The sequence below is a fragment of the Hypomesus transpacificus genome, chromosome 6 (assembly GCF_021917145.1).
Source record: "Hypomesus transpacificus isolate Combined female chromosome 6, fHypTra1, whole genome shotgun sequence".
Lineage (NCBI taxonomy): Eukaryota > Metazoa > Chordata > Actinopteri > Osmeriformes > Osmeridae > Hypomesus > Hypomesus transpacificus.
Window position 1 is genome coordinate 14,716,162 of NC_061065.1, and position 24,989 is coordinate 14,741,150.

The following is a 24,989-nucleotide window of genomic DNA, read 5'->3' on the forward strand; positions in this document are numbered from 1 at the left end:
TGGTCATGTTCTGTGAAACCGTGTCATTGATCGGCGTGTTTTATAGACCGCTCACGTTTGTGAGTCTCATCCAGGGGCTTAATTAACGGACTCACTGTACACCACAGCTTTACTACCATGCGATTGATTCATCTCTGCATAGTACACTGCACATGGTGTGTGCGCGTGCATTGAAATCCACACGTGTGTGTGTATTTGTTTGTAGTTGCTCATGGGTGCTTCTGTGCTTCTACCGTCTCCTTGTGTGTCTGGTCTCCTCCCCTGTACTGTACCTGTATGTTCCCTCCAGGCCACTCTGTGCGCATGGCAGGAGTTTCAGGCGGAGCGCGAGGCTGTGTGGGAGTTTGTCAGCAGTACCGGCTCTGTCCTGCAGAGGGAGCTTATCTTCAGCGGCATGGACAGTCTTCACACTGAACTGGCCCACACCAAGGTATGTGTGTGGGTGTATGCATACACGCAACCAATAATGTGTGGATGTCTGTGTGAGGGACTGAGAAGTGTCCGGCAGGTCCAACATGTCCTCATCCGTGTTCACAGGACCTGTACATGTGCAGTGAGGAGTTTGTTGCTCGAGCAGACATCCTCCTGGAGATGGCTACAGAGATCCCTCTGGGAGCGGTGAACCAGACCACACTGCTGCAGCAGGCGGAGACCACCAAGGACCAGGTCACTCAGCTGGAAGACACCCTCAAGGACAAGTATGGACCCCATCTTTAATACATTCCCCATTCGATTTTCTTTGCGGTTTTGAGACTTGCAGTTAGATGTTTACAGTGTTGGTTGTGTGTTATTTGGTAAGTGGTATTTTCCATAGAGGTGCGTTTGTAAGTGTGTGTGTGTACAGTAGTTTTGGTCAGGTGACTAGTGTGTTCCTCTTGTCTTCTTAGTATTGGTCAGCTGGAGGCCGTCTGTGTACAGTGGGAACACTTCAACAGCCAATCAGAGGTCCTCTCCTCCTGGATCTCTGAAAAAGAGAAGGATCTGGAGGCAGTGAACCCTTCTTTGTCCTCATCATCCTCCTCTTTCGCCTCTCCCTCCGACCACCTTGTTAAACACATGAGCACGGTGGAGGTATGGGAGATCTCATCTGGATTCTTCACTGTCTTTCCCAGAGAGAATCTTGTACAGTGGGCTGTGATCCAGTGTGTAGATTCAGCACTGTCAGTGCCCATGCAGCAGGGTCTTTATGCCCTACTGTGAGCCACAGCCTGGCTAACTGATTGGAACGATCACAGAATCTTTTTGTTGTTGTTAAAAACCTCTCCTTCTCATGTCCGTGTCTCTTCATTCTCTATCCCATGGTCCCCCTCTCTCTCTCTACGTCCCCCTCTCCGTTCCTCACCTCCCTCTTTCTCTCCCTCGTCCCATCCTCTCTCTTCTAACCCCCCCCCCCTCCCCTTCCCCCCGCTCTCACTCCTAGACGGTGGGGGCTGGGCTTGAGGAGAGGGAGGCGGGCCTGGCCCAGCTGGAGGCAGAGTCCGAGGCCCTGGCCATGTTCCAGAGCCCCGGAGAGGTGGGGCGTATCCGGGGGCGACTGGGCCAGGTGAGGCGGCGCTGGGAGGAGCTTCGGGAGAGGGCGGAGCAGCTGGAGGGACAGCTGAACCAGAGCGCCTCCTGCAGGCTAAGATTCCAGGACAACCTGGAACAGGTAGAACCACTGGAATGGAATGTGGAGACATGAATTGAGCTTGTACATGATATGAATCTAGACCCCTGTGAGGGCAAAGAAGAACTTAGTGTCAGGTATTCACCATGCTGTAAATGGAGAATAATCAAATTGTTATCAACAATCATTTGTGTTTTGAATGGTCACTTTATCAGATGAAGAAAACCATGAGTGACCTTCAAGTGAAGCTGGACTGTCCCATCATGCATTGCAGCTCGTCTTCTGATACCTACCGGACTCTCCAGGAGCATATGGTAATACTGAAGCTCAAACAAGCCTTCTGGAATCCTCTTCCATGTCAGCTTTAGATACTGAGGTGTCAGGACAGGACATGTTGTTCCATTGGCATGTAACTGTATGTGTTTTCTTTTGTTCCAGGATGTGAGCCAGGCACTGGAGCAGGTAAAGCCCAGGCTGGTGGCTCTATCCGCGGGCATGAAGACTCTGGGTGAGGGGGGTCCGCTGGATGAAGAGATAACTGGTCTCCAAAAGGACCAGGCAGTGAACTCTGAGAAAGCTACAGAGAAACAAGCCACTCTGGAAAACCTGCTGGTTCTATGGCAAAGGTAAAGAACAAGAATCATTGTGTTGGTGTGTGTATAAGTGTATCTGTGTGTGTGTGTTTGCCATACTGTAACTGAAATAATGTTCCACTGTTCATTTTTGTTCAGATTTGAGAAAGAGGGTTCGTCCCTCAAATGCTGGCTGGACCGCTGTGAGTCTGTGTGCTGTCCAGACTCTCCTCTCCTCTCTACTGACAAAGCAAAGCTTCAAACGAAACTCCAAGAAGTGCAGGTAGGGCCTGGCATATCCTCCATCGGTCTCTCTCTAAATCAATTTACGCCTTCCATCACGTCCTCTATCAGAGTCTCTCCCCATTTAGAATGACTGACATACGCAAAATTGCTCAAATGTACTGGCAGTTTGAGCTTGCGCTTGTGCTCCCTAGGAAATGCAGAGTGGCGTGCCGTCCCATGAGGCTTTGCTGCAGGGGGTGGTGAGTTTGGGGGCGTGTCTGCACCCCACCGTGGCCGAGGGGCGGGGCCAGGAGCTTAAGGATGACCTCACTCGGCAGGAAGAGAGATTCAGCATAATAAGGGAGAGCATAGCTCAAAGGTAAGAGATTAAACATCACGTAAAAAGAGAGAGATGAGATGAAACCCCTTATTTTCCTTTTGTTTTAGACTAGAAAAGGCAACTGACCATTACAGTACAAGTGTTGCATTACAATGTTCTATGGACATATAGACAAAGTGAATACCATTTGAACCTAACTTCTAAACATCTCAATCGAGCATGACTACATCTGTCATTATACAAAGGGAAGCTTGCCGTGTCCATTTGGCTCCAGATCCATCCAGTATTGAACTTTTCTTCTGGCTGCTTTCTTGTTCCGTTGAAGGCTCCATCAGCTGCAGTCCCAGCTGTCTGAGGTGGAGCTGTTTGACCGGGACCTGCTCACGCTGACCCAGTGGAGCGAGAGCTTCCTGTCTGTCCTCAGAAGCTCCTCCCAGGTTGACCTAGCTGACCTGGAGGCAGCTGACAACCAGGTCCAGGTGGGTTGCAATGTTTTAGTTGGGTGTAGAAGTGATTCATCCTCCGAACATCCATGTTAACAATACATAGCCGCATGGAGGTGACGCTGTGACTGTTCTGTTGTGTTCCAGGAGCATGAGGCCTCCCTCCAGGAGCACAGCCCCATGAGAGACAGCCTTCACCAGAGAGAGGCCTCCCTCCTCTCCTCCTCCGGCCCAGAGGCCCAGCAGCAGCTCCAGGGCCAGAGAGAGGCCTGCCTGCAGCCCCTCAGTGAAGCCCAGCGCCTGCTCCACCTCCGCAGGGAGAGCCTGGCCGAGCTGAGGGTCTACCTCCAGAGCCACGAGGCCGCGGCCAGGGCCGTCCAGGAGCTCCAGGAAGCCGTGGAGGGCAGGGGGAGCTGGGACCGCACCAAGGCTGAGGAGCTGCACTGTCAGCTGGGGGAGGTGGCTGGGGAGGTGGCCCGGATGGAGGCCCAGGCGGTGGGACTGGACGGACGGCTGAGCAAGGCTCACCTCCACCTGAGTGGCGCGGACTGGAGGGGCTCCAGGGACATGGGGCATGCCCAGGGGAGGACCTCGTGCCGGGGGCAGGCGGTGGCCCTCATGGTGGCTCTGGAGGGGGTACAGAGGGGCCTGGGGTGGAGGCAGAGCGAGGCAGAGGCCCTGGGAGCACTGTGGAGCTCCTTCAGGGAGAGGAGAGAGGAGGTGATGAGGAGCCTGACGGATGTGGAGGAAAGGGCCAGACAGGAGGGGGTCAGGGAGAGCTCCGTCCTGGCCTTTCAGAACAGGTGGGAGCTCATTTCACTCAGTTGCAATTTCCACTGTCAAAAATACATTGGCTAATGTCGCTTCTCAACTCCATCCTAGTTTCACCTTGACCCAACTCTACGTGTAGATGTATTCGTTGCCTTATATGCTTATAAAGTCTCTCTCTGGACGCCAGTTATTCACCACTGTCCCCCCCCCCCCCTCCCCAGACTACGTTTCTTTGTCCAGCTGGAGGAAGAGTTGCAGTCTCTCCAGCACTCCAGGCAGTGGCTGGGGGAGCGAGGCAAGCAGCTGGCCCAGAGAGACAGTGAGCTGGCTGGGGAGGCACACAGGGAGGTGTCCCTGGTGGAGACAGCCTCAGACGACCTCCGAAGGCTCCTTGTGAATGGGTGAGTTGGAGAGTGAGGAAGAGAAAGATGTATCCAGTGAAGGAGGGAGGCTTGGAACTTGGAAGTTATATACCGAGGTAGCTCTTGAATCAGAAAGAACAGTAAAATAAAGTCATAGTTTAAACACTTTTAATGAAGTCCTGTGGTCTGTCTGTCTGGATCTCATGATGACTGAGCCCCTGTGTATCCATGGTGTGTCCAGCCAGGAGCAGTGTGGGGGCCTGGTGGATCTCCTGCGTCAGTTCCACGGTCTGAGGGCCAGCCTGAGCACCACGGTGGAGAACGCCAAGAGCCTGACCCACAACCAACCTGACCACAACCACAACCCTGAGGAGGCCAGGAGAACCCTCTCACGGGTCAGAACCATTCAAGTCATTCTAGTCAACTTACCATGTCTTTGATTCAGTCACCTGAGATGGTGTCTGTGTACGATTTCAGCAAGCCACAGGATGTTGAGTCTTAATTTATTATTCATATGCTCGTAACAAATGGTCAAGGCATACCAGACAGTATATAAAATGAAATGATTTAGTCCTCAGATTATGTACAGTAGTTGCCATGTTGCCATGTTATGTCTTACTGGTTTCTCTATAGAGTTACAAAAGCCAAAGTGCTGTATTCCTACAGTCCCTCTAGTGTTGATATGTAGTCATTACATCTCTGTCCCTGTTACCCAATGAAACATCACAGTTCCAAGTCATAGGGTGTGTTCTTCTCTTCACAATATTGCTGAGCAATACATTTACTGACGTGCTGAGTAGAGGGTTGACCTGTGAGAGTATTCAGGTATTCAGACTGTTTGTCTCCTTCAGCATGAGGTGGTCCAATCAGAGCTGAGGGAGAAGCAGGGGGACATGGACCTGTTCATCAGCACTGGAGAGGACCTGCAGAGGGAGCTGGACCAGGTTCCTCTCTGTGACTCCCTCAGCATCCAGACTGACGTGCAGAGGCTGAGGGACCTGTGGCTGGAGGTGAGGGCTGGGGATATGGGGAGGGCTGAGGCTGGGGTTAGGGCTGGGTTTAGGGCTGAGGATATGGGTGAGGGCTGAGGCTGGGGTTAGGGCTGAGGATATGGGTGAGGGCTGAGGCTGTGGTTAGGGCTGGGGTTAGGGCTGGGGATATGGGTAAGGGCTGAGGCTGTGATAAGGGCTGGGGATATGGGGGAGGGCTGAGGCTGGGGTGAGGGCTGGGGATATGGGGGAGGGCTGAGGCTGGGGTGAGGGCTGGGGATATGGGGGAGGGCTGAGGCTGGGGTTAGGGCGGAGGATATGGGTGAGGGCTGAGGCTGGGGTTAGGGTTAGGGACTGAGGCTGGGATGAGGGCTGGGGATATGGGTTAGTCGATTTATTAGTTTGATACCTGTCAGGATATTCAAGGTCACCTTAACACAGAGAGGACAACTGTTATTACTATTACACTACTATTATTTCATTAACTAATGAAATCAAGACATGACTTATTATAAAGAGTAGGTGAAGGTTGGTTTGTACAGGATAAACACTGTACAAATGTACATATTGGTGTCAGCTCCACAGTGTGAACAAGCTTTGCCTAATCACCAGTTCAATTCCCCGAATGGGCTTGACAGGATCTGAATGTGAATATTGATTGAGTTGGATTGATGTTGAACAAAGAGTTAACCCGTCTCAGCTGCATGTAAACCCAGGTGTAAACTCAGCCTTCGAGGAACGTTTTGGTAAATCCTTTTAAAGGTAGACTAAGGAAAGCCGTAATAATAATGTTGCCGTCGACAAAAGATTGGAGCTCTCGACGCACCAGCCTTTGTTGTGTCAGTCAGCCTCCACTGTCTAAAGGTGTCCCTTTTCTGTCTCTTTAGCTCTCTCTCTCCCCCTCCCTTCTATCCTTCCTCTTCTCCTCCCGGGAATCTGCTGTCTGCTCAGCTGTCACACACAAGCATGTCATAAACAAGTCTAGACATATTATCCGCCTTTTCATCCTTTGCCCCCCCCCCCCTCCCTTTCTAATGTTCCCTTGTTCCACATCGCTCTCTCTCTTTTGCTTGCCTTCTGTCACATCCATTAAACATCTTTTTAAGAGTGAAATTGAGAAAGTGAGTTGAGGGGGAGAAAGGGGGAGAGAGGGGGGGAAAGGGAGATGGGGGGAAAGGGAAAGAGAGAGGGGGGGAAAGGGGGAGAGAGAGAGAGGTGTCCCTGGTGGGGGGGAAAGGGGGAGAGAGAGAGAGGTGTCCCTGGTGGAGACAGTCTCAGAGGACCTCCAAAGGCTCAGACAGAGAGACTGGATGTCATGGAGAACATGAGGGCGATGGAGAGAGAAAGTGAGATATAGAGAACATGAGAAACTGGATGTGATGCAAACAGGAGAGGGAGATAGATGGGGATGGAGAAAGAAGATGAGGGATTCTCTTTGCTGGTACGCTCTGTAAATCAACCCATTTGACTGGCGGCTGGTATCTGTGTCTCCCCTGCAGATATCTGAGACAATCCAAACCAACACAGAGAGACTGAGCTACTGTGTGTCTCTATGGGATGACCTCAAGACCATGGAGCTCAGTATCGACCAATGGGCAACCAGCTCCATCGCTGACCTCACAGATGGCTTGGCCAATCTTAGTGACAAGTCGAAGACAGAAGCCCGCCTCGCCACCTTTCAGGTCGGACCCCATTGGACTATAACATTTGAGAAGATTAATGATACTGTACTGAATGCTATACCATATGCAAATGCATGTCGCCTAATGTGGTCCAGGAATTAAATTAAGAATACAGAATTTCCCCATTGTCAGCGTTGAAACAAAATAATAGAACTACTATTAGAGAAACATGGTGTTCCTCTGTCTGTGTGTGAAGGCTGAGGTGGAGGCCAGAGAGCAGGAGCTGGATGCCCTGCAGGAGAGAGTGGCCCAGCTGAAGGACCGGGCCAAGCTCCAGGACACCCCTGTCCAGCTCCAGGTACCTGACCCTCCAATGTCGCGTCATTACAGGACTGCTTACTCCTCTCATCATGCAGCTCTGGGTTTTTCTCCCCACGGGGCGATACGTTTCTCTACCGGTGATGAGTGACTCGTGTGTTGCTGTATCTTATCAGGTGATGGAGTGTGACCTCAGGAAGAAAGTGGGCCACGCCCAGGAAGTGTATGACCAAGTCAAGCACACCCTCACCTACTACAGCTTCCAGAAGCAGAGGCTGGAGGACCTCATATCCCAGATGACCGAGCGGCTGGAGATGGTGGAGGGCTGCTTGTCGGGCCTGACTGAGGCCTCGAGCCCAGAGGACATGAGCAGAGTCAAGGTGACGTCTCAGTGCAGCAACACCTGCTGAGCTTTGATGGCCCCAACTCCAATGTCTGTCTGTCAAATGGAGGTGATTTACCCGTCTCCCTGGGTCTTATATCTTTCTAAATTGTTCTTTCTTCTCTCCTTTTCGCTCTCTCTCTGTCCCTCTCTCTGTCCCTCTCTCTGTCCCTCTCTCTGTCTCTCTCTCTGTCCCTCTTTCTGTCTCTCTCTCTCTCTCCCTCCCCCCCCCTCACAGGAGCTCCAGAGGGCCCTCCAGCAGCACAGAGGGGACATGGACTCGGCCAGAGAGGCCCTGAGCGCCCTCTGCAGGTCACACCCCTCTCCTGAGCTGTCCCACCTCTCCGCCGACCTCACCGCCATCAACAAGCGCAGCGAGGTGGCGGTCCAGGGCCTGTCCAGGACCAAGGACACGCTACAGGATGGCCTGCAGACCAACTTCAACGGTGAGGTGCCTGGCGAGGAGTGGTATGAGGAGGCCATCGTGATGGATAAACGATGGTTACGGGTTAGGGTGTCAACTCTGGGTTTGGCTGGGTCACATTGGTGTTGAAGCACTGATTCCTAATACTGTATGGGCTGATCTTGTGCCCTTTTAAGGTCACCATGTTTTGATGCTTCACGCTGAAGCATGTAAGTCAATTGTGGGTCGAATAACAGTTCACACGACGCAGAGCTGAGGTCGACGGTGTAGCAGTGCACTACCGTGTCATGTGGTCTTCAGGTGCCAGTGCTTCTCAGATTGCCTGTTGATTAGCCCTGATTTCCTCTTAGGGGCCACTCTCAAACTGTCAGCCGCAGCACATACCCCGTCTGGTGCTCGACACACACAGCCCCACACACACCTGTGCCTCGGAGAGTAATGTCGCTCGCTCTCGTCACAGCTGCTCCCAGGGGAGTCATTTGGGCCTGTTGCCAAGGCAACCTGGCGCTGCACCATGCAGACACACCCACACATCCCATCTGCCTCAGTGCATCTCTCCTTTGCCCTCCTCCTGTGCTCATGTAATCTCTGTCTCTCTCTCTCTCCCTCCTCTCTTCCATTCCACGGTTCTCCTTCCCTGTCTGTGTAAAACACTCTCTACTCTCCCTGGTCAATACTCTTTCGCTCGCTCTCTTGGCTGTTCCCTCGTTCTTGTTTTTCTCTCATTTCTTGCGTTCTCTCTTCCTCCTCTTCTGATCAGAGCTGGTCCAAGACTTTCACTCCTGGCTTTTGGGGCTGAAGGCGGAGCTAAAACAATGTTCTGACCAATCAGGAGATGTTACCATCTTGGGAAGCAAGTTAGAGAGACTAAAGGTAGGGACTGCGGTCTGACATCACTCTGTTCAGCTGTCCCTAAAAGGCTGAGTTCTATTTTAAGATGTTCTTTTTGCTGCTATCAAATCATTGATGAAAAGGAATATGTGTGTGCCATTCATGTTGACAAGTTATTTTCATAGGAGTCTGCTACTGGTCATTTAGCAAAAAAAACGTTTTGACTTTGAATGCACAACTCCTTTGATGGGCAGCTGCATTTCTCTCGTACAAAGGTGGCGCTAGGACACAAAGCGGAGGGAGAGCAGCGCCTGGCCCGGGTGGGTGAGGAGGCCGAGAGGCTGGTGCTCCACCTGCCTAAGGCTGGGGCGGGACAGGTCCAGGAGCGCCTCACCGCCTGCCGGGGGGAGTGGCTGCAGCACCTGGAGGGGTGCGAGCAGACCCAGGGAGACCTGGAGGAGGGCATCGCCATCCTCACCGGGTAACTGTGTGTGTGTGTGTTTCTCAGTGTGCCACTGTGTGTGGGCAGCAGGTTAGGTCCAGTTAAGTGGGGGGGGGGGGGGGGGGGGGGGTGATTTGTGCTTACATCTGTTTACGTGTTGCCATTCCACTGTGGGTGTCCATGGTGTTGGTCTAAAACAGTGCTGTGTGGTATACAGCTTCAGCCTCGGCCATCTCACCGCTTACAGTGCATCGCTATTGGCATCATGGAGCCTTGTCGAGCTTCCCTCTGCTCTGCCCCCCATTAGGTTTGAGGGTCGTGTGGAGGCGTTGACGGGCTGGCTGGTGCAGATGGAGCTGAGCCTGAAGACAGAAGCTGCTCCTGGGGCAGACTGCCAGGAAGGAGTCCACGCTAGCACCCACGAGCTGGAGAGGGTGGAGGACATCCACAGAGAGCTGTTGACAAGGAGGTGGGTGGGTGTCAGTGTGTGTGTGTGTGTGTGAGTATGTGTGTGTGTGTGTACGTGACTGTACAGTGTAGGCTGGATCAGACATGGGAACAGCTCTAGTCTTAGAGCACTATCCAAATACATTGTTGTGACTTCCAACTGTGAAAACTCTCAAAGTGGCCTTTGTCCTACTTACTTCAGTGTAGTCTCGCTGTCCACACTCCCTAAATTCCCTCTCTCTTCCTCTCTTCTCATGCTCTCTTTCCAGGAGCTCCATAGAGCGTCTCTGCCTGGACTCCCAGTCCATGAGTGACAGAGGTCGAGGGTCGGGAGGGGAGTTGAGGGCTGCGTCCCAGCTCCAGACAGACCACCAGGCCCTCCTGAGGGGGGCCAGGGATCGCCTGCGAGGCTGCCAGGAGAGCCAGGCCTTCGGGGAGAGCCTCCAGGGCCTGTGGACATGGCTGGAGGAGATCCAGGAGAGGCTGGGGACGGTGGATAGCACCATGGGCAGCAAGGACCAGCTGGAGACCCGGCTGGACACTGTGCAGGTCAGTGGGGGAGGTCACTGGACGGGGAAAGGGAGAGTGCAAGAATGAATATGCACACGCATACACCCACACACACTATGATATGTTTGTTACACAAATGTAGGATCAATTTAATACACACACACCAAATGATCACACAGACAGAGAACCAGTCACAGTGAATGACCGTCTAAAGACAACACCACAAAACACTCTACTGAGTCTACTCCTATGAAACACGTTGTTGCAGTTCTTTGATGAGACACAAGAGGGTGCTATTTGACAGTACAAACCGTTCCTATTTTTACCCAGTACAGTACAGGAACAGTACTGAGTAGAGCATTGTGTGTGGACAGGACATCCTGCTGCTGAAGGGTGAGGGCGAGGTGAGGCTAAACATGGCGGTGGGGAAGGGTGAGCTGGCCGTCAGGAGCTGCAGCGGGGAGGCGGGACAGGAAGCCATCCGCTCCCAGCTCCAGGAAGTGGAGGACGCGTGGGCCACGCTGCTGGTGACCGCCATGAGCTGCCACAGGTAAGAAGCCCAGCTCTGCTGTGTCTGTCGAGATGGCCCGCTGACCTCTACCTAACCAAACGATAACCTTTTGCATTCTAACGACAACCTCATAACACAACCTCCTTGTTACCGACACTATTAACGACCTGACAGACCTTTTTATTGACTTTTACACTAATCCATTTCACAAGCTGCTTCAACTGTGACTTTTCACACATGCTTTCATTTTCGCTGCTCTCACTTTAAATACCATCCGATTTTTGATCGCATTGCGACAGTCCACTTCCATTTATCAGACGGGCTGCAGTCAGATGCAGGGCTGTACTAGATGGATGGTTCGTTCCAGCTACAGCGCCTGCACATAGTTGACATCACAGCTCTCTGAGGCTTCGTCTCCCTGTCTCCCACCTTTTGACCCTGGCAGTTGTCTAGGTGACGGTGTTGTCATGACTGGGGCCCTGGGGTGTGGCTGAGGCCATTAAGCCGGTTTAGGACCACCTGTGCTTCCACAGTCCCCTCTGATTGGGACGGATGAATTTCATCACGTCAGACCCCTTTCAAAATACCATTCATTACAGTTAGGTTAAGTACATAATGAGACGGATTTGTCTGTTTTTGTAACCCTGATTGATGGATCTGTCGTCTGTGGAAAAAGGTGTGTGCGTGTGTGTAATTGAGCGGTTATTGCCCCTCTTGCTAGAATAGATCGATCTCATTAGAGACTTAATGGAGGATAGCAAACAAGAGGATCTCATGGTGTGTGTGTGTATGTGTACGCATGTACGCATGCGGGTGTGTGTGTGTGTGTGTGTGTATGTACATCTGTGTGCGTGCGTGCGTGTGTGTGTGAGTGTAGGCTATTGGCGCAAGGCTGGTAGCAGGTGATGCGTGTGCGCGTGTGTGATGACCAGAGGTCATTGAGATATGGTCCATGTTTCTCTACGTGTTTTTGTGTTTGTGTGTTTTCTGGCGTCAGTGTGACTAAACAGGGGTGGACGAGCAAGACTAGATGTTGAAGCCGTTCTATCCGTGTGCACAACATCTTACATGGTCTCACAGTATAACGTGTACTTCCATCTCCTACAGGAGAAGCATGGTTTCCAATGCTATATATGTCCACTGTAACATCCAGTCCATTCTATCCGCCTCTCTCCTGTGCTCCAGCCGGTTGGAGTGGACGGTCTCCCAGTGGGGTGGCTACCTGGAGAGTGCTGCCCAGCTGCAGCGCTGGCTGGAGGCCGTGGAGGCGGAGGTTTGCGCCCCCCTCACCCCCCAGCTGGGCCCCAGGGAGAAGGCGTCTCAGCTGGGAAGACTCAGGGCCCTGCAGGCTGAGCTGGAGGACCACCAGGTGGCGCTGGCGAGCCTGGAGGAGAAGGCCGCAGAGCTCCACAAGAAGACCGGCGACTCCAACTTCAACCAGGGAGCGCGCTCTGAGATCCAGGCGCAGTTTGATGACCTCAGCACCCTGGTTGAGGTGAGGTGGAGATTGGGGTTTTGGGATTCTGAGTGTGTGTGTGGTTGGGACTACTGTATAGATGTCATGGTATAGAAGTGATGTAACGAACCGATCTTCTCTCAGGAGAGAGTGAGGAGGGCAGAGGACGTGGTCACAGAACACCAGGAGTATCTGGAGGCGGTGAGGGAGCTCACTGATTGGTTGATGTCCGTGGGGGAGGAGCTTCAGCGCTGGTCAGATACGTGTGGAGACTCGGCGTCCATCCAGAGGAAACTGTCTGAGGTCAGGGTGAGTGGTCCTCCACGTCTAGCAGTCACCTGACACACGCGTACATACACCTGGAACTGCTTCTACTGGACTTGAATCCAGATCATAATATCCATTTCAAGCTCTTCCTCCATCCTCCTTCCATTGTTGTCAGTTTGAGCTCCCAGCTGAATAAACTCTCAAGACCAGCTCACTCGACAGCTCACACATTTTTGGTCTTCATCATTCACATGTCAAACGCATTCATCATTCATCTCACAACTGGCACCTCTCACGGTTCCTGCTTCCCCCCCCCCCCCCGTTCTTCATTCAATGGGATGACAATTACACAGGGGAGGAAAAATGTGCGAAAACCTCCATTTACATTTACATTTCACGTGTGGATTTTAATTATCACATTACCAGCGTAGCGGGGCCCGCCAATGGGCTCGTGAATGAAAACATGATTATAGGCACGTATTCAAACAGCTTTATCACAGTTTTTTTCCGTTTTCCACACTGCCTGAACATGCCCTCGCAGGGTTAATGTTTTCTCCCGGTGTGTGAGTACCTGAATGTGGCCTTGGTCAGGATGCTGCTATCTCATGCAGAGAGCGACTCTGCACACATCCACAGCTATACCACTTCAGTCAAGGACTGGGAGAGACGAAGAGAGAGAGTGGGGAAAAAAAAGCCTCGTCCTATAGGCTGCCTGAAATAGCCTCAGCTGTCAAGTACAATTGAACGCGCCCGATAGCAGCAGTTACCGTAGCAACTTTTCTTCTCGGCCCTCCCCCCCTCCCCACCCACAGGAGCGGGTCGAGTGTCGGCTGCTGGAGGGCCGCGAGCGCCTCAGTCGCGTGCGGAGGAGCGCGGCGCTCACGGCGGAGCACACGGCGGCGGGCGGCTGCGAGGCCATGGACCGCCAGCTGGGGGCGCTGGCCCAGGCCCTGGAGCAGTGGGAGGGCGCCGCCCTGAGGGCCCGCGACAGCCTGGAGGGAGCCCTCGCCACGGCCACCGCCTCCGAGGAAGAGTACGGCCGCCTGACGGAGAGGCTGGAGGAGGAGCTCAGGGAGCTGGACGGGAGGCTGGCGGGGTGGAGCCGGGAGCTGAGCCGGGCGGAGGGGTGGACCATCGGGGAGGAGGCGGTGGAGGGGTGGCAACTGGCAAAGGTAAGGAGAGAAGGATGGAGAGAGAGAGAGACAGAGACACACAGAGAGACAGACAGAGAGAGAGAGGACGGTCTGTGGTGGCTTACTGATAAACATGCAGGTGCTAGTTTGTCAAACTTGGCAGCAGAGACTAAGCAGAACAATCCTGTGTGTATAGCAAGTCCACACTTTAGCTTCATGCACACGCACGCACACACACACACACACACACACTGTGCACACGCAAACACACACTGTCGACACACACATACATGCTTTCCTCGTCAGTAATTATCCATTTAATTTGTAAATCCAGACACAACACAGATTAGGTTCACAAATCAGCTTTTCCTGGACACCCGACGAGTGACAGCTACAATCCTCTCTTTCTCCCTCTCCTCCCCTCCCCCTCCTTTTCTATCCCCTTTTCACGAACTCTCCCTGCACAGAACCCCTCTATCTCCTCCTCCTGTAACTCCCTCCCTTTCTCTCTCTCTCTCTCCCTGTCACTCTGTGGACATGAACGTACTTTCGAACACTAATCCCTTCCTTCTTCTGGGAACAGCTCTCTCTCTAACTTTAGCTGTTTCCCTTCCTCCTTCCTTGTCCTCCCGTTTCCCTAGTTAAAACAACTGCAGGATGTTTAGAGTCCTGGCTCTCTCTCCCCCCTCAAGGCCAGGGCCACAGTCCCGCTCTGCGTCGCGCCTCTCTTTAGCTCCTCTCCTTCTCCTGTCTCTCTTTGTGCTGTTCTCTTGAATGAGGGCTGTCAAGGAGCTCTCCCGTTTCCTGTGTCCGGCCCTGTTTATGTTACACGCTCGTTTGAGTGTGTGTGTGTGTGTGTGGCGTGTTTGTTTGAGCTTTCTTGCATCTGCACAAGCTGACAGCTGAATTCCACGGGGAGGGAGTGTGAGAGGGGAGGAGGGGGAGAGAGAGAGAGAAAGAGTGAGAGCGTGAAAGAGAAATAGTGTGAGAGCAGGCAGCAGGAATAAGGAGTCAGAGTCAGAGAAGGAGGAACAGAGAGGGAAAGGGATACAGAGAGTGAGAAGAAGGAGGAGGAGGGAAAGGGGGAGGGGGAGGAAAGAGGCGAGTCAAGAGAGAGCGAGAAAGTGAGACCAGTACGAGGGAGAGGGAGGGACATAGACGGAAGGACAAGAGGAGCATGGAAAACAAGCGAGAGTGTGAGTATAGTGTGGGTGTGTGAGACGGAGAGAGAGACTCAGAGAGAGAGAGAGAGAGAGAGAGGGGGGGGGGGGGGGGAGTGTTCGGTGAAGGAACGTCAGAGAGAGGGGGAGAGAGAGGTTGTCCATGTTTTTCTGGGAGGGGAGATCATGACTGCAAGAGCAGAATGCAAGGCATGCCAAGCAGAGCGGGAGAGAAGCGATCCACAGTCCTTCCTGCCCCACTCCCTGAAGAACAGACATGCTTTTATACCAACAGCACTCTGCTCTGGGTGTCTGAGTGTGCGTGCCTGTGTGTGTGTGTGTGTGAGTGTGTAAGGAGAGAACAAGGACCATACTAGGATGGGAATAGGAGTGTGTTTGTTGTCACTAAGCTGTGTTATGCAGATCCAGGAGGCTGCTTGGCTTTGACACACACACTCCCCCCCCCCCCCCCCCCCCCCGCCACACACACACACTAAGCGTGGTTGTGCGTGTCTGCAGGAGGTGCTGGAGGGCTTGCAGAGCGCAGAGCCCATGGCGGAGCGACTGAAGAGCCAGCTGAACGACTTGGTGCGTTACTCCCGGGACCTGGCTCCACACTCCGACAGAGTCACCGCTGTCATCAAGCAGCACAACAGGTGAGCCTCACGCGGTGCCTGTCGGTAGGAGCGCGCGCGTGTGTGTGTGGGCGTGTGTGTGGGCGTGTCTGGGCGCGTCTGAAGGGGAGGGGGGGAGGAGGGGGGTCATAGGTGACAGGGAACGAGAGAAGGGAGATGGAGCCACCGGTTGCTAAGCGACATTTCTCCTCCTTCTTTCCTCTCCGCCAGTGTCTGTCTCTGTTTTGGTTGTTGTCGTTTCCCGAGTGTGGTTTTATGCAAGTCAAACACACGCAGTTCAGTGGACTTGAACTGCAGCACGCTTGTGTGTGTGTGTTTGTGTTTACAGATCTTTAATTGCTTCTTATTGAGTCCACATGTTTACGTAGAGCTCGTTTACAAACACGCCATGTGATGCTCTTCAAACAGCTACAATATACCCACAGGGCGTCTTGGGAATTCCAATAACAGTGAATCGTGTCTGTGTGATTGTGTGTGTAAAATTGTGCCTGATAATTCTTTGCAGTAGTCTGAGTTCAGAGTGATCTCATGACACCCTCCATTGTGACTCCTCTGTAGTGCAGAGAGAGGGTATCTGCTGGACTCGATCTGCTGGAGGCAGGGTCTGTGGAGTCTGAGAACGGTTACCACTGCAACAGGATCGGTCTGTTCTGTCAGGGAGAAGGAATTACTCGACATGTCCAGCCTAAATATTCGCAAGGTTTCAGTCTGTCAGAGGGCAGTCTTGGCTGTCGCGTTCGCAACACCTGTCCTGCATTAAAGGGTACGAACGGAGGAGAGGGAGAGGGAGAGGGAGAGGGAGAGGGAGAGGGAGAGGGAGAGGGAGAGGGAGAGGGAGAGGGAGAGGGAGAGGGAGAGGGAAGGATTTGAAGGGGCAGCTAAACTGCTCTCCACTCCTCTTTAGCCCATGCAGTGTTTTGTCTTCACAGCAGAAAAAGTGCTTCTCACATCAGGTTCACTCCCGATGTAGCATCTCTCCCTGCACGCCTTGCATCATTGAACATCAAGTGTGTGTGTGTGTGTGGAGGCTTACATTTGGACGTAAAGCATTGCTGTGTGTGTATGTGTAATTGCAGTGTGTGTGTGTGTGTGTGTTATGATGTTTTTGCCAGGTTGTCAGTTTCTCATGCCTCCCCCTGGACTGTACCCGTCATTGGAGCAGCTGCCTCTGCTCACCTCCCTCTCTCTGCATCCCTCCATCCCTCCATCCCTCCATCTTTCCCTTCCTCCATCCCTCCATCCCTCCATCTTTCCCTTCCTCCATCCCTCCATCCCTCCATCCCTCCATCTTTCCCTTCCTCCATCCTTTCATCACTCCCTCCAAACTGCCCCCCACCTCTGTGATCCCAACCCCTCCTTCCCATCCCTCCTTCACTGCTTCACATGCTCCCACACTCCGCATTCACCTCTCTCTGACCTGTCCGCCCCTCCGTCTCATCCTCTCTTCCCCACTACAACTCCCCCTGAATCCTAACCCTCACATATGTTCTCTCTTAAACCCCTCCCCTCTCCCTCCCTCTGCACCCCTCTGCACCCATCCCCCCATCCTCCCCCCAAGTCATCCCTTCCACTTCACCCATTTCTCCATCTCTCCATCTGCCCATCCCTCACTTCTCCCTGACCCTCTACCCCTCCACATCTCCTCCTCTTTTACCATCCAAGCCACAGACTGTATCTTACCTACACTGTGCATCAAACAGCTACTCTGCTTTGTGCATGTATGTTTATGCATTCTTCTCACAATGGCTTCTCTTTGTCGCGGTATGTCGGGAAGATAACCTTTTGAACCTTCTTTTTTTTGTATTCAATGTTCCCATCCATTCACCTCTCTATCCTTGTTTCCTTCCGTCTCTCTCTATCTCATCCTTCTCCTTGTTCCTCCATCTCTCCACCTCCCCTCCTCCTCCAGTCTGAGCCTGTGCGCGTCCAGGGAGTGTCAGAACAAGGAGCGTCTGCTGGAGCAGAAGTTCCGAGCCGCCCTCCGGGACTTCCAGCAGTGGCTGGTCAACGCCAAGATCAGCACCGCCAAGTGCTTTGACGTGCCACAAAGCGTTGCCGAGGCAACCACCAGCCTACAGAGGATCCAGGTGAGGCCTTACGGCTCCCAGACGCATGGGCCCTGACACATTTTATGTTGGTGTATAGTACACTTAGCAAGTAGCTAAGTACATACACTGTACACGGGCCAGGAGTAACCAGGGTGCTGCTCAATGGAACAGTGTTCACAGTGTAGAACAATAGCTGGCTGTTGAAACTCCAAGCACAAGGTGGTCCAGGAACCTGGTGGGCTGGATGTGCTAGACCTAGGCTTAGAGCCAGGGGCTTCACAGAAGGTTCTGTCTCTTTCTCCCTCCTTTTATCTATCTACCTCTTTTCAATCTCGCCGTCTTAGCGATCTCTACTTCTCTTTACATCACTCCATCTCTCTTCCTTTCAATTCCTCGTTCTTTTGTTCTCTCTCTTTTCCTTGCTCTCCCCCCCCCCTCTATCTCTCTCTCTCTCTCTTTCTTTTCCCCCCTTTCTCCTTCTCTGCCCGTGAGGCTGGCAGCATGACAGGGTGGTGTGACAGGGTCTTTAGAAGACCCTAGGGGTCTGTCTAGGAGTCATTGACATGCCTGTTCCTGTGTCTGTCAAGGTGTACAATACCACAGCTCTCCAGCCAGGCTAATTACCTCACATACTTACCTGCTGTTATTAGAACCAAGCAACAAGAAAGCAGATTCTGGAATGCAGAATTCCCATTGTGGAATGTCACCTTGTGGAAACCAAACAGTGAGCTCGGCAAAGGTTGCTTAGGGGAATGCGCTTGTGACAGTGTTTTTTTTGGGGGGGGGAGTGGGGGGATATTTACAGCGTCTATGTTCCACTTGTCCTCTAATGTACCCTGTGGGACTCTGTGGGTGAAGGGGGATGCTTGAGAGAGGGGGATATGGAGGAGAGAAATATGGCTGCGGTCATGTTTTATTTATTATTGACTCGGAGGAGAATGTGGAACAATGTTTCCACATGGCTGACCCTCAGGAAGCCCCACGCAGGGGGCGGGGGGCGGGCGGGGAGGGAGACAGGGCATTGTGTCACGCTTAATTGGCGCTATGGCGTTACTCTGGCTGGGAGAGGGGAGGAGGTGTGAAAGGAAGGGAGAGGGCATTGAAGTGAAGGACTGGAGAAACAGAGACAGACAAGGATAGAGGGAGACAGGGAAAGAGAGAGATGGTGTGTGTGTGTGAGGGGACCAGAACTGGATCTCAAGTGTGTGGAAGTGATGTGCTGACTGCACAGATGGCGCAGCAGTCCCTGCTGTGTCGCTGTCACCGGCTCTGCCCAGCTCTGCCCAGCTCTGCCCAGCTCCCAGAGAGACATGTGTGTGTGTGTGTGCGCGAGTGAGAGGGGGGCTGTGTGAAAGGGTTGAAGGGCATGTCTAACCACGCTTTTAAAGTTTCACCGACTCTCATCTTTGCCCTTTATGTATCTGCCCCTCCTCCCCATAGAAATAGAAAGCTGAAGGAAAAAAGTCTCTCTTTGGAATTCTTCTTTATTTTCACCACTTATTTTCTGGGTTCCTCACCTCTGTGGCCCCTGTGTATGTAGGAGTTTCTGGGAGACAGGGAGCATGGCCAGTCCAGGCTGAGCACCGTGGGGGCCTGCGGAGACCTGCTCATGGCTGTGGTCCCCGGTGATCGGGTGGACGGGGTCCGGGCCAAGGTGGCCAACGCCAGGGAGGACTGGAAGAGCCTGATGTCCAACTTGCAGATGAGGGAGACAGCCCTGAAGGTGTTTGTGTGTGTTTGTGCAATTGTGTCAGCGTGACCTTTTTTTGTTGTTTTGTTTTCTTCATACGAGTGTGTACTTACATCCTCAATCATCAGAGCCTGCAGTCTCAGATGAGAGAGTTCGAGGCCAGTGCCGCACCCCTTCAGGATTGGCTGAACAGCACAGAGGTCAGAGTTCAGGAGAGCAGCGCCCGGCTTCACGACCTCTCGGCCAAGAAACAGGAGCTCGGAAAGCTACAGGTACCAACCACCTTCTCTCCCGCCAACAAGTGAACACACTCCCCCCTGCTTATCCAACTGTTATACTACAACCGCTGTAACACCCCACTCTGCCTCAGCAACCTCCACAGGAATAAGATAATTGGGGGGGGGGGGGGGGGGGGTAAAATCAAAGGCTTGCCACTCAACCTTTTCCATTAAATATTCATAATAAAAATGTATTTGGAAATATCTATGAAATCAGCTGAGTAGGAAAGGAGATGCGGTTCTGAGGAGTTCAATCACAAATCAACTCAGAGTGCGGAACGCCCTAATCACATTTGTCAAGCAGCACAGAATCAGATTGGGCCTCACACATTTTGACACAATAGTCGTGGATAAGTCCAAAATCTAATTAATTCTCTTTTCTGTCAGAGCCAGTGTACCGCGCGGCTAAAAGGACCTTTTTAAGATGCGATAACGGCCCTGTCGACAAAGAAACGAGAGAGAACTGGAGAAAGAGAAACAGATAGAGCTAGAGCGCGACAGGAGCACTGAAAAGATTACTGACAAAAGAAAAAAAAACAATATCAAAGCCTGCCCTTATCGTTGTTGCTATTTCTGTATTTACTTTGTCACCCTTCCTCTTTATGCTAGCTTTTGTCTGTGGCCCCTGCAAGCAATTACATTTCCCTCAACAAAAGCACTACTGCTGTTCTGCACAATGCAGGCTCTGTATGTATCTGCCTAAACCATGGTTACAATACTACACCCCAACCCCCACCTCCACACGATCCACACCTCCAGTTGTATTAGCTCCTTTGTCTTTCTACCTGGGCGTACGTGCCCTCCTGTCTCAAAACAACTTCATTTGAAAACGCTGCTGTTTTTTTCTTCCCAAGCACACTGTTCTGTGATCCCTGGGTGTTAATGTGCTCCTGTTGCTGTGCCTCTGTCCGGTCTCCGTCTCCTGTTTACTCACCTCTCATCAACTCCTCCTCCTCACCCCCTTACTCCCCCCCAAAACTCCCCAATCCCTCCTTCCCCAATCCCCCCCCCCCCCCCCTCCACACACCCACCCACACACATCAAAGTGTGTGTTGGAGGAGATGGCTGGTCGCGAGGCGGAGCTGGGGGTGCTGAGGGAGAAGGCCCACCACCTCTGGGAGGGTCAGACAGCCGGCAAGGGCTTCGTCCACCGAGTGTCCCAGCTATCGGCACAGTACCTGGCCCTCAGTAACCTCACCAAGGTAACCCTCTCACCCCCAACCCACCCCAGCCCCACCTGACCCCTGCTCTGTAACCCCCTTCTCTCTGTGCTCGACTGTGGCTTGGTGGTGTGCCGTTGCCTCATTCACGCCTTGTTCGCTCCAAGACTCCAAACATCTTGTCGGGTTATCTGTCTGTTCATGTCGTCAACTGTGTGGCTGTGTCTGTGTTCATGTAGTTGCGGTATGTTGCTGAGTCGAGCAGAATTCCCTGCGTAACGGAATGGGGCATTTTAGCTCATGAATCATAGGGCCGACATGCTCGTTTCAGCTAAAACACTTGTTTCTGTGTGTCAGCAAAACACACCTCTCCCTCTTGTTTATTTTAAATTAGCCTGAGGAATTGCCGAGTCACCAACCATAGGAAAGACTTGAGTGTCGTTACTGAGGACAGCACCAGATTTATTGGACCACAACCCAACATTTATGAACACTAGACAACACCAGACAGGAAATTGTTTTTTATTCTAGAATAGTTGTGACCTTTAAACCACGTTTTCCTCATCATGTTTTATATCAGTGAACTTTGTGCTGACCGCTAGCCCTTCTCTCTCACACTGAGAGTGTCCATCCAGGGATGATGAATGAACCTTATTTACTTGCTAGGCTAGCTATGTACCTAGTGAGCTATTTATAGATACTCTTCCCTCAGTTACATGGAAACAGGCACAGCGACGTTGGAGATAAGCCACTTGTGGCTAGCTGAGCTCAATCTCAGGTGCTCTCTCTCTCTCTCTGTGTATGCAAGGTGTAACACAGGCACTTACAGTATGTCTCCATTATTCTCGACTCAGTGCAGAATTCTGTAAATTATAATCAAAACATGACTTTGAAACCCTCCACACGCTCATTGTATTTTGAAACACCGGTTTCAAGTCATTTTACAGTATATCTTTGTTACCTACTGTTGTTCCAGTCCAGTCCAAAACGATTATTTAGACGTTCAAGATCCCTAGGTTTTACCAACCTCCACCCCACCCCCCCCCCTCCACCTCCCAGGACAAGGCATCCAGGATCGAGCGCATCGTAGGGGAGCACAGGCTGTTCTCCCAGGGCCTGAAGGAGCTCCAGGACTGGGTGTCTGAGGCCCAGAGGGTCCTGCTCACCTGCCTCTCCCCCACCGCAGACAAGGGTGTCCTGGAGGACAGGATGATCCAGCTGGAGGTCAGTTGGTGGGGGGGGGAACCACCTGAGAAACCTCTCAGGTTCCTGGTAGAACCTTTCAATGCTGAATTGAAATGAAGTAACAGTACAACAGATGAAACGGCAAGGAACTGGACAAACCAAGTCCAGCCGAGCCCTAAGGTGTTATTTCTGGTGCTGTTGACCCCCAGGGTCTGCTGGCTGCTCGGCAGGAGAGGGAGATCCAGCTGAAGATGCTGCTGACGCGGGGCGAGGCCGTCCAGAGGAACACGTCGGCCGAGGGCGTCCCCGTGGTCCGCAAGCAGATCCAGGACCTCAAGGACTCCTGGGACGCCCTGCTGTCCGCCTCCATCCAGTGCAAAAGGTCAGAGAAGGTCACCGATGGAAATAGGATCCATCCGTCAATTAGCGGACCTTGTCCGTTTGGTCCGGTGATGGATCACAGCTGGGTTTGAATGGGAGAGGAGCTGATCGGTCTGGGATGAATAGGGTGTCTCCGTGCTTGTGTGTTCACAGCCAGCTGGAGGGCGCCCTGTCCCAGTGGACCAGCTACCAGGAGGACGTGGGTCAGTTCACCCTGTGGATGGAGAGGGTGGAGGAGACTCTGGGCTGCTCAGACAGGCCGTACTCTGAGATGAGGGACAAGACAGCCAACCTGGGCAAGACCAAGGTGCTGGACGGCTGTGGTGTTACCGATAATGGAAGATCCATACGAAGTTGGGCTTTCTCAAAATGTTGGATTCAGGTCCGGTTAGTGTAACGATGTGTGATTGTGTGGTTGTTTGTCCCTGTTTGCATGTGTGATTAGCTGCTGTATGAGGAAGTTCTAAGCCACAGCAGCCCTCTGGAGACTATTGCTACCAAAGGCTCCAACATGGCTGAACACTACACTACCCAGCAGGAGGTCCAGGCGCTGCAGCAGAGATACTCCTCCATCAAAGACAAGGCCAAGGTGACAAACACACACACCCACACACCACACACACAAAACAACTCACATCCGGGCTGTGTCTGGAATTAGGAATGTGCTTTTAATTTACTTGCTTGATGGGTTAAACCATTACAAAACAACTTCAAAAGCATCTACACTACACTATACTTCTTCATCCAATTAAGTATGCATGGACTGTTTGGGCCTTAACCAATGTCTGGATGTCTTTAAACTGCCGAAACTGATGAGAGGTGAAACTCTTGAGCCGTCTCAAATTACATTTTCATATGTCTCCACACCACAAACAATACGTTGAAAGCATGGGTTGTAAGAAGTCCTAATAAAATAGCAGACTCCTCTGTTGCTCAAACTTTCTCCCTCCTGTTGTGTGTGTGTCCCCCCCCCCCCCCCCAGGCTGCCGTGAGTAAGGCCAAGCAGCTGGTGCTGGTCCATCAGGAGTACCAGAGGGGGCTGCACGTGTTTGAGGACTGGCTGGAGCAGGAGCAGGCCACCCTGGGCCCTCTCATCCACCCTGAGGGGGATGTGGAGACACTGGAGACCACGCTGCAGCAGCTACAGGTCAGCACCCCGCAGCGACTCTGAGGGGTTGGCAGGGAAAAGGTGGAGGGGGATGGGGTTAATGGGGCAGGCGTTAAAGGTTAGGGTTTAGAGTTTCAGGGGTTTGGGTAAAGGATAGGATTAGAGGTTAGGATTTTGAGATTAGGGAGTAGTTATGGTTACCGTGTACTGTGGGGCTACACTGCAGGAGTGGTTTGTTTGTTTATTTGACTCTGCATCAGATAGCATTGATTATTTTAACAACATTGTAAAAAGCCTGAATGGTCAGACATGGGGTGTGACACTGGGGGTTGTAATGATGTTTCTATGAGGTGATACTAGACAATTATCACTTTCCTTTCGATCAGCATTCTGACACTACCACCCTGTCTTTGTCCTCCTGTCATCCTTTGTTTCTCTCTCTCTCCTCTTTCCCCCTCCCTCCCTCAGCTTCTCCAGGAACGCTGCTTGGAGGGCTGCTCCCTGCTCTGCTCCGTCCTCTCCAGCAGAGAGGGCGTTATCCCGTGGGGCGTGCCCCAGATTGAGGACCGAGCCCTGGACACTGTGCAGCGTGAGTGGGGTGCTTACCAGGCCCGGCTGGAAGAGACTGGCATTCAGCTGGGCTCCACCCTGGATAGGCTAAGGCAACTTGGGGAGAAGTTCCAGAGTCTGGCTGAATGGCTGGAGGATATGGAGAAGAAGGCTAACATTAGGACTCACCGCCGGTCTGACAGACCTACCAAGGAGGCCCAGCTAAAACAGCTTCAGGTGAGAGGGAAGGAGTGAGGAAGAGAATGAAGTTCATTAGAGAGACAGGGGAGAGCAGGACATTTTCATCAACTGCAGTACACCGTAGTTCATGGCGCGTTAGCCATGTTAGCGGTACATGCTAACTCTCTGCCCTGCGTTTCCCAGCGGTGGCAGGAGGGGGCGCTGGTGCAGCAGAGCGGAGGCCTGTCGGTTCTGGCCCAGCAGGTGATGGAGGAGACCCACGTCAGCTCCCGGGTCAGCACCAGAGCCACGCTGCTCACCGCCCGCTACCACGCCCTGCTGCTCAGCTTACAGGTGAGACACAGCTACACACAGCTACACACACCACATTCACACTCGCATCATCATCACACATCATCAATACACACATGCAGCATCAGCACACACACTTGTCCACACTTATACTTTCAGCTTTGAATTTGAGATCAAATTCTATACCTAGTATTTCGTTCTCACATGGACCATTCCCTTGTTATGTAGTCAATTGTGGATTGAGCGTCTATTGTTTCAGTGACTTGAATTGTCTTGTTGCTGAGAGCTGTGTCTGTGTACACAGCCTGCACGTGAAACAAGCCCTTTATTTTCCAGCTCCGCTATGAAGGACTAAGGGAAAATCAATGGGCCTCCTCTGCTCTGAGACTCGGGCTGTAATTAAACGCTACACAAGGCAATCTCACACTCTGCACCCCGACTGGAAGGGCTGCACTGCCACAGCCATTGATTTTTACACCTGCAGTAACAACTCTCTCGCTCTCTCTTTCTCGCTGTCTCTCTATCTTTCCCTCTCTGTCTGTCTATCTCTCTCTTGGTCTCACTCTCTTTGGCACTCTCTCCTTTGCTCTCTCTCTCACACTCACACTCTCTCTCTCTCTCTCTCTCTCTCTCTCTCTCTCTCTCTCTCTCT

At 52.5% G+C, this 24,989-nt stretch overlaps 1 protein-coding gene across 1 annotated transcript in view; it reads left to right on the plus strand.

Moving 5' to 3' along the window:
* The window catches only part of LOC124469104 (nesprin-1-like), a 46,642-nt gene extending 22,062 nt beyond the window's left edge, over nucleotides 1-24,580 (plus strand). The window contains exons 29-66 of the mRNA XM_047022195.1: nucleotides 290-430; nucleotides 538-698; nucleotides 888-1,071; nucleotides 1,421-1,648; nucleotides 1,822-1,920; nucleotides 2,045-2,232; nucleotides 2,338-2,461; nucleotides 2,616-2,782; nucleotides 3,069-3,222; nucleotides 3,334-3,989; nucleotides 4,179-4,358; nucleotides 4,561-4,714; nucleotides 5,171-5,329; nucleotides 6,808-6,990; nucleotides 7,187-7,288; nucleotides 7,425-7,628; nucleotides 7,869-8,076; nucleotides 8,815-8,927; nucleotides 9,161-9,366; nucleotides 9,635-9,796; nucleotides 10,044-10,323; nucleotides 10,659-10,834; nucleotides 11,981-12,290; nucleotides 12,396-12,560; nucleotides 13,331-13,690; nucleotides 15,331-15,467; nucleotides 17,356-17,533; nucleotides 19,035-19,217; nucleotides 19,313-19,456; nucleotides 20,509-20,664; nucleotides 21,682-21,846; nucleotides 22,017-22,189; nucleotides 22,342-22,495; nucleotides 22,634-22,777; nucleotides 23,171-23,335; nucleotides 23,765-24,082; nucleotides 24,230-24,379; nucleotides 24,566-24,580. Coding sequence (XP_046878151.1) covers nucleotides 290-430; nucleotides 538-698; nucleotides 888-1,071; nucleotides 1,421-1,648; nucleotides 1,822-1,920; nucleotides 2,045-2,232; nucleotides 2,338-2,461; nucleotides 2,616-2,782; nucleotides 3,069-3,222; nucleotides 3,334-3,989; nucleotides 4,179-4,358; nucleotides 4,561-4,714; nucleotides 5,171-5,329; nucleotides 6,808-6,990; nucleotides 7,187-7,288; nucleotides 7,425-7,628; nucleotides 7,869-8,076; nucleotides 8,815-8,927; nucleotides 9,161-9,366; nucleotides 9,635-9,796; nucleotides 10,044-10,323; nucleotides 10,659-10,834; nucleotides 11,981-12,290; nucleotides 12,396-12,560; nucleotides 13,331-13,690; nucleotides 15,331-15,467; nucleotides 17,356-17,533; nucleotides 19,035-19,217; nucleotides 19,313-19,456; nucleotides 20,509-20,664; nucleotides 21,682-21,846; nucleotides 22,017-22,189; nucleotides 22,342-22,495; nucleotides 22,634-22,777; nucleotides 23,171-23,335; nucleotides 23,765-24,082; nucleotides 24,230-24,379; nucleotides 24,566-24,580 — 7,146 coding nt within the window. The remainder of the gene's footprint in view (nucleotides 1-289; nucleotides 431-537; nucleotides 699-887; nucleotides 1,072-1,420; nucleotides 1,649-1,821; nucleotides 1,921-2,044; nucleotides 2,233-2,337; nucleotides 2,462-2,615; nucleotides 2,783-3,068; nucleotides 3,223-3,333; nucleotides 3,990-4,178; nucleotides 4,359-4,560; nucleotides 4,715-5,170; nucleotides 5,330-6,807; nucleotides 6,991-7,186; nucleotides 7,289-7,424; nucleotides 7,629-7,868; nucleotides 8,077-8,814; nucleotides 8,928-9,160; nucleotides 9,367-9,634; nucleotides 9,797-10,043; nucleotides 10,324-10,658; nucleotides 10,835-11,980; nucleotides 12,291-12,395; nucleotides 12,561-13,330; nucleotides 13,691-15,330; nucleotides 15,468-17,355; nucleotides 17,534-19,034; nucleotides 19,218-19,312; nucleotides 19,457-20,508; nucleotides 20,665-21,681; nucleotides 21,847-22,016; nucleotides 22,190-22,341; nucleotides 22,496-22,633; nucleotides 22,778-23,170; nucleotides 23,336-23,764; nucleotides 24,083-24,229; nucleotides 24,380-24,565) is intronic.
* The last annotated feature ends 409 nt before the right edge of the window (nucleotides 24,581-24,989 follow it).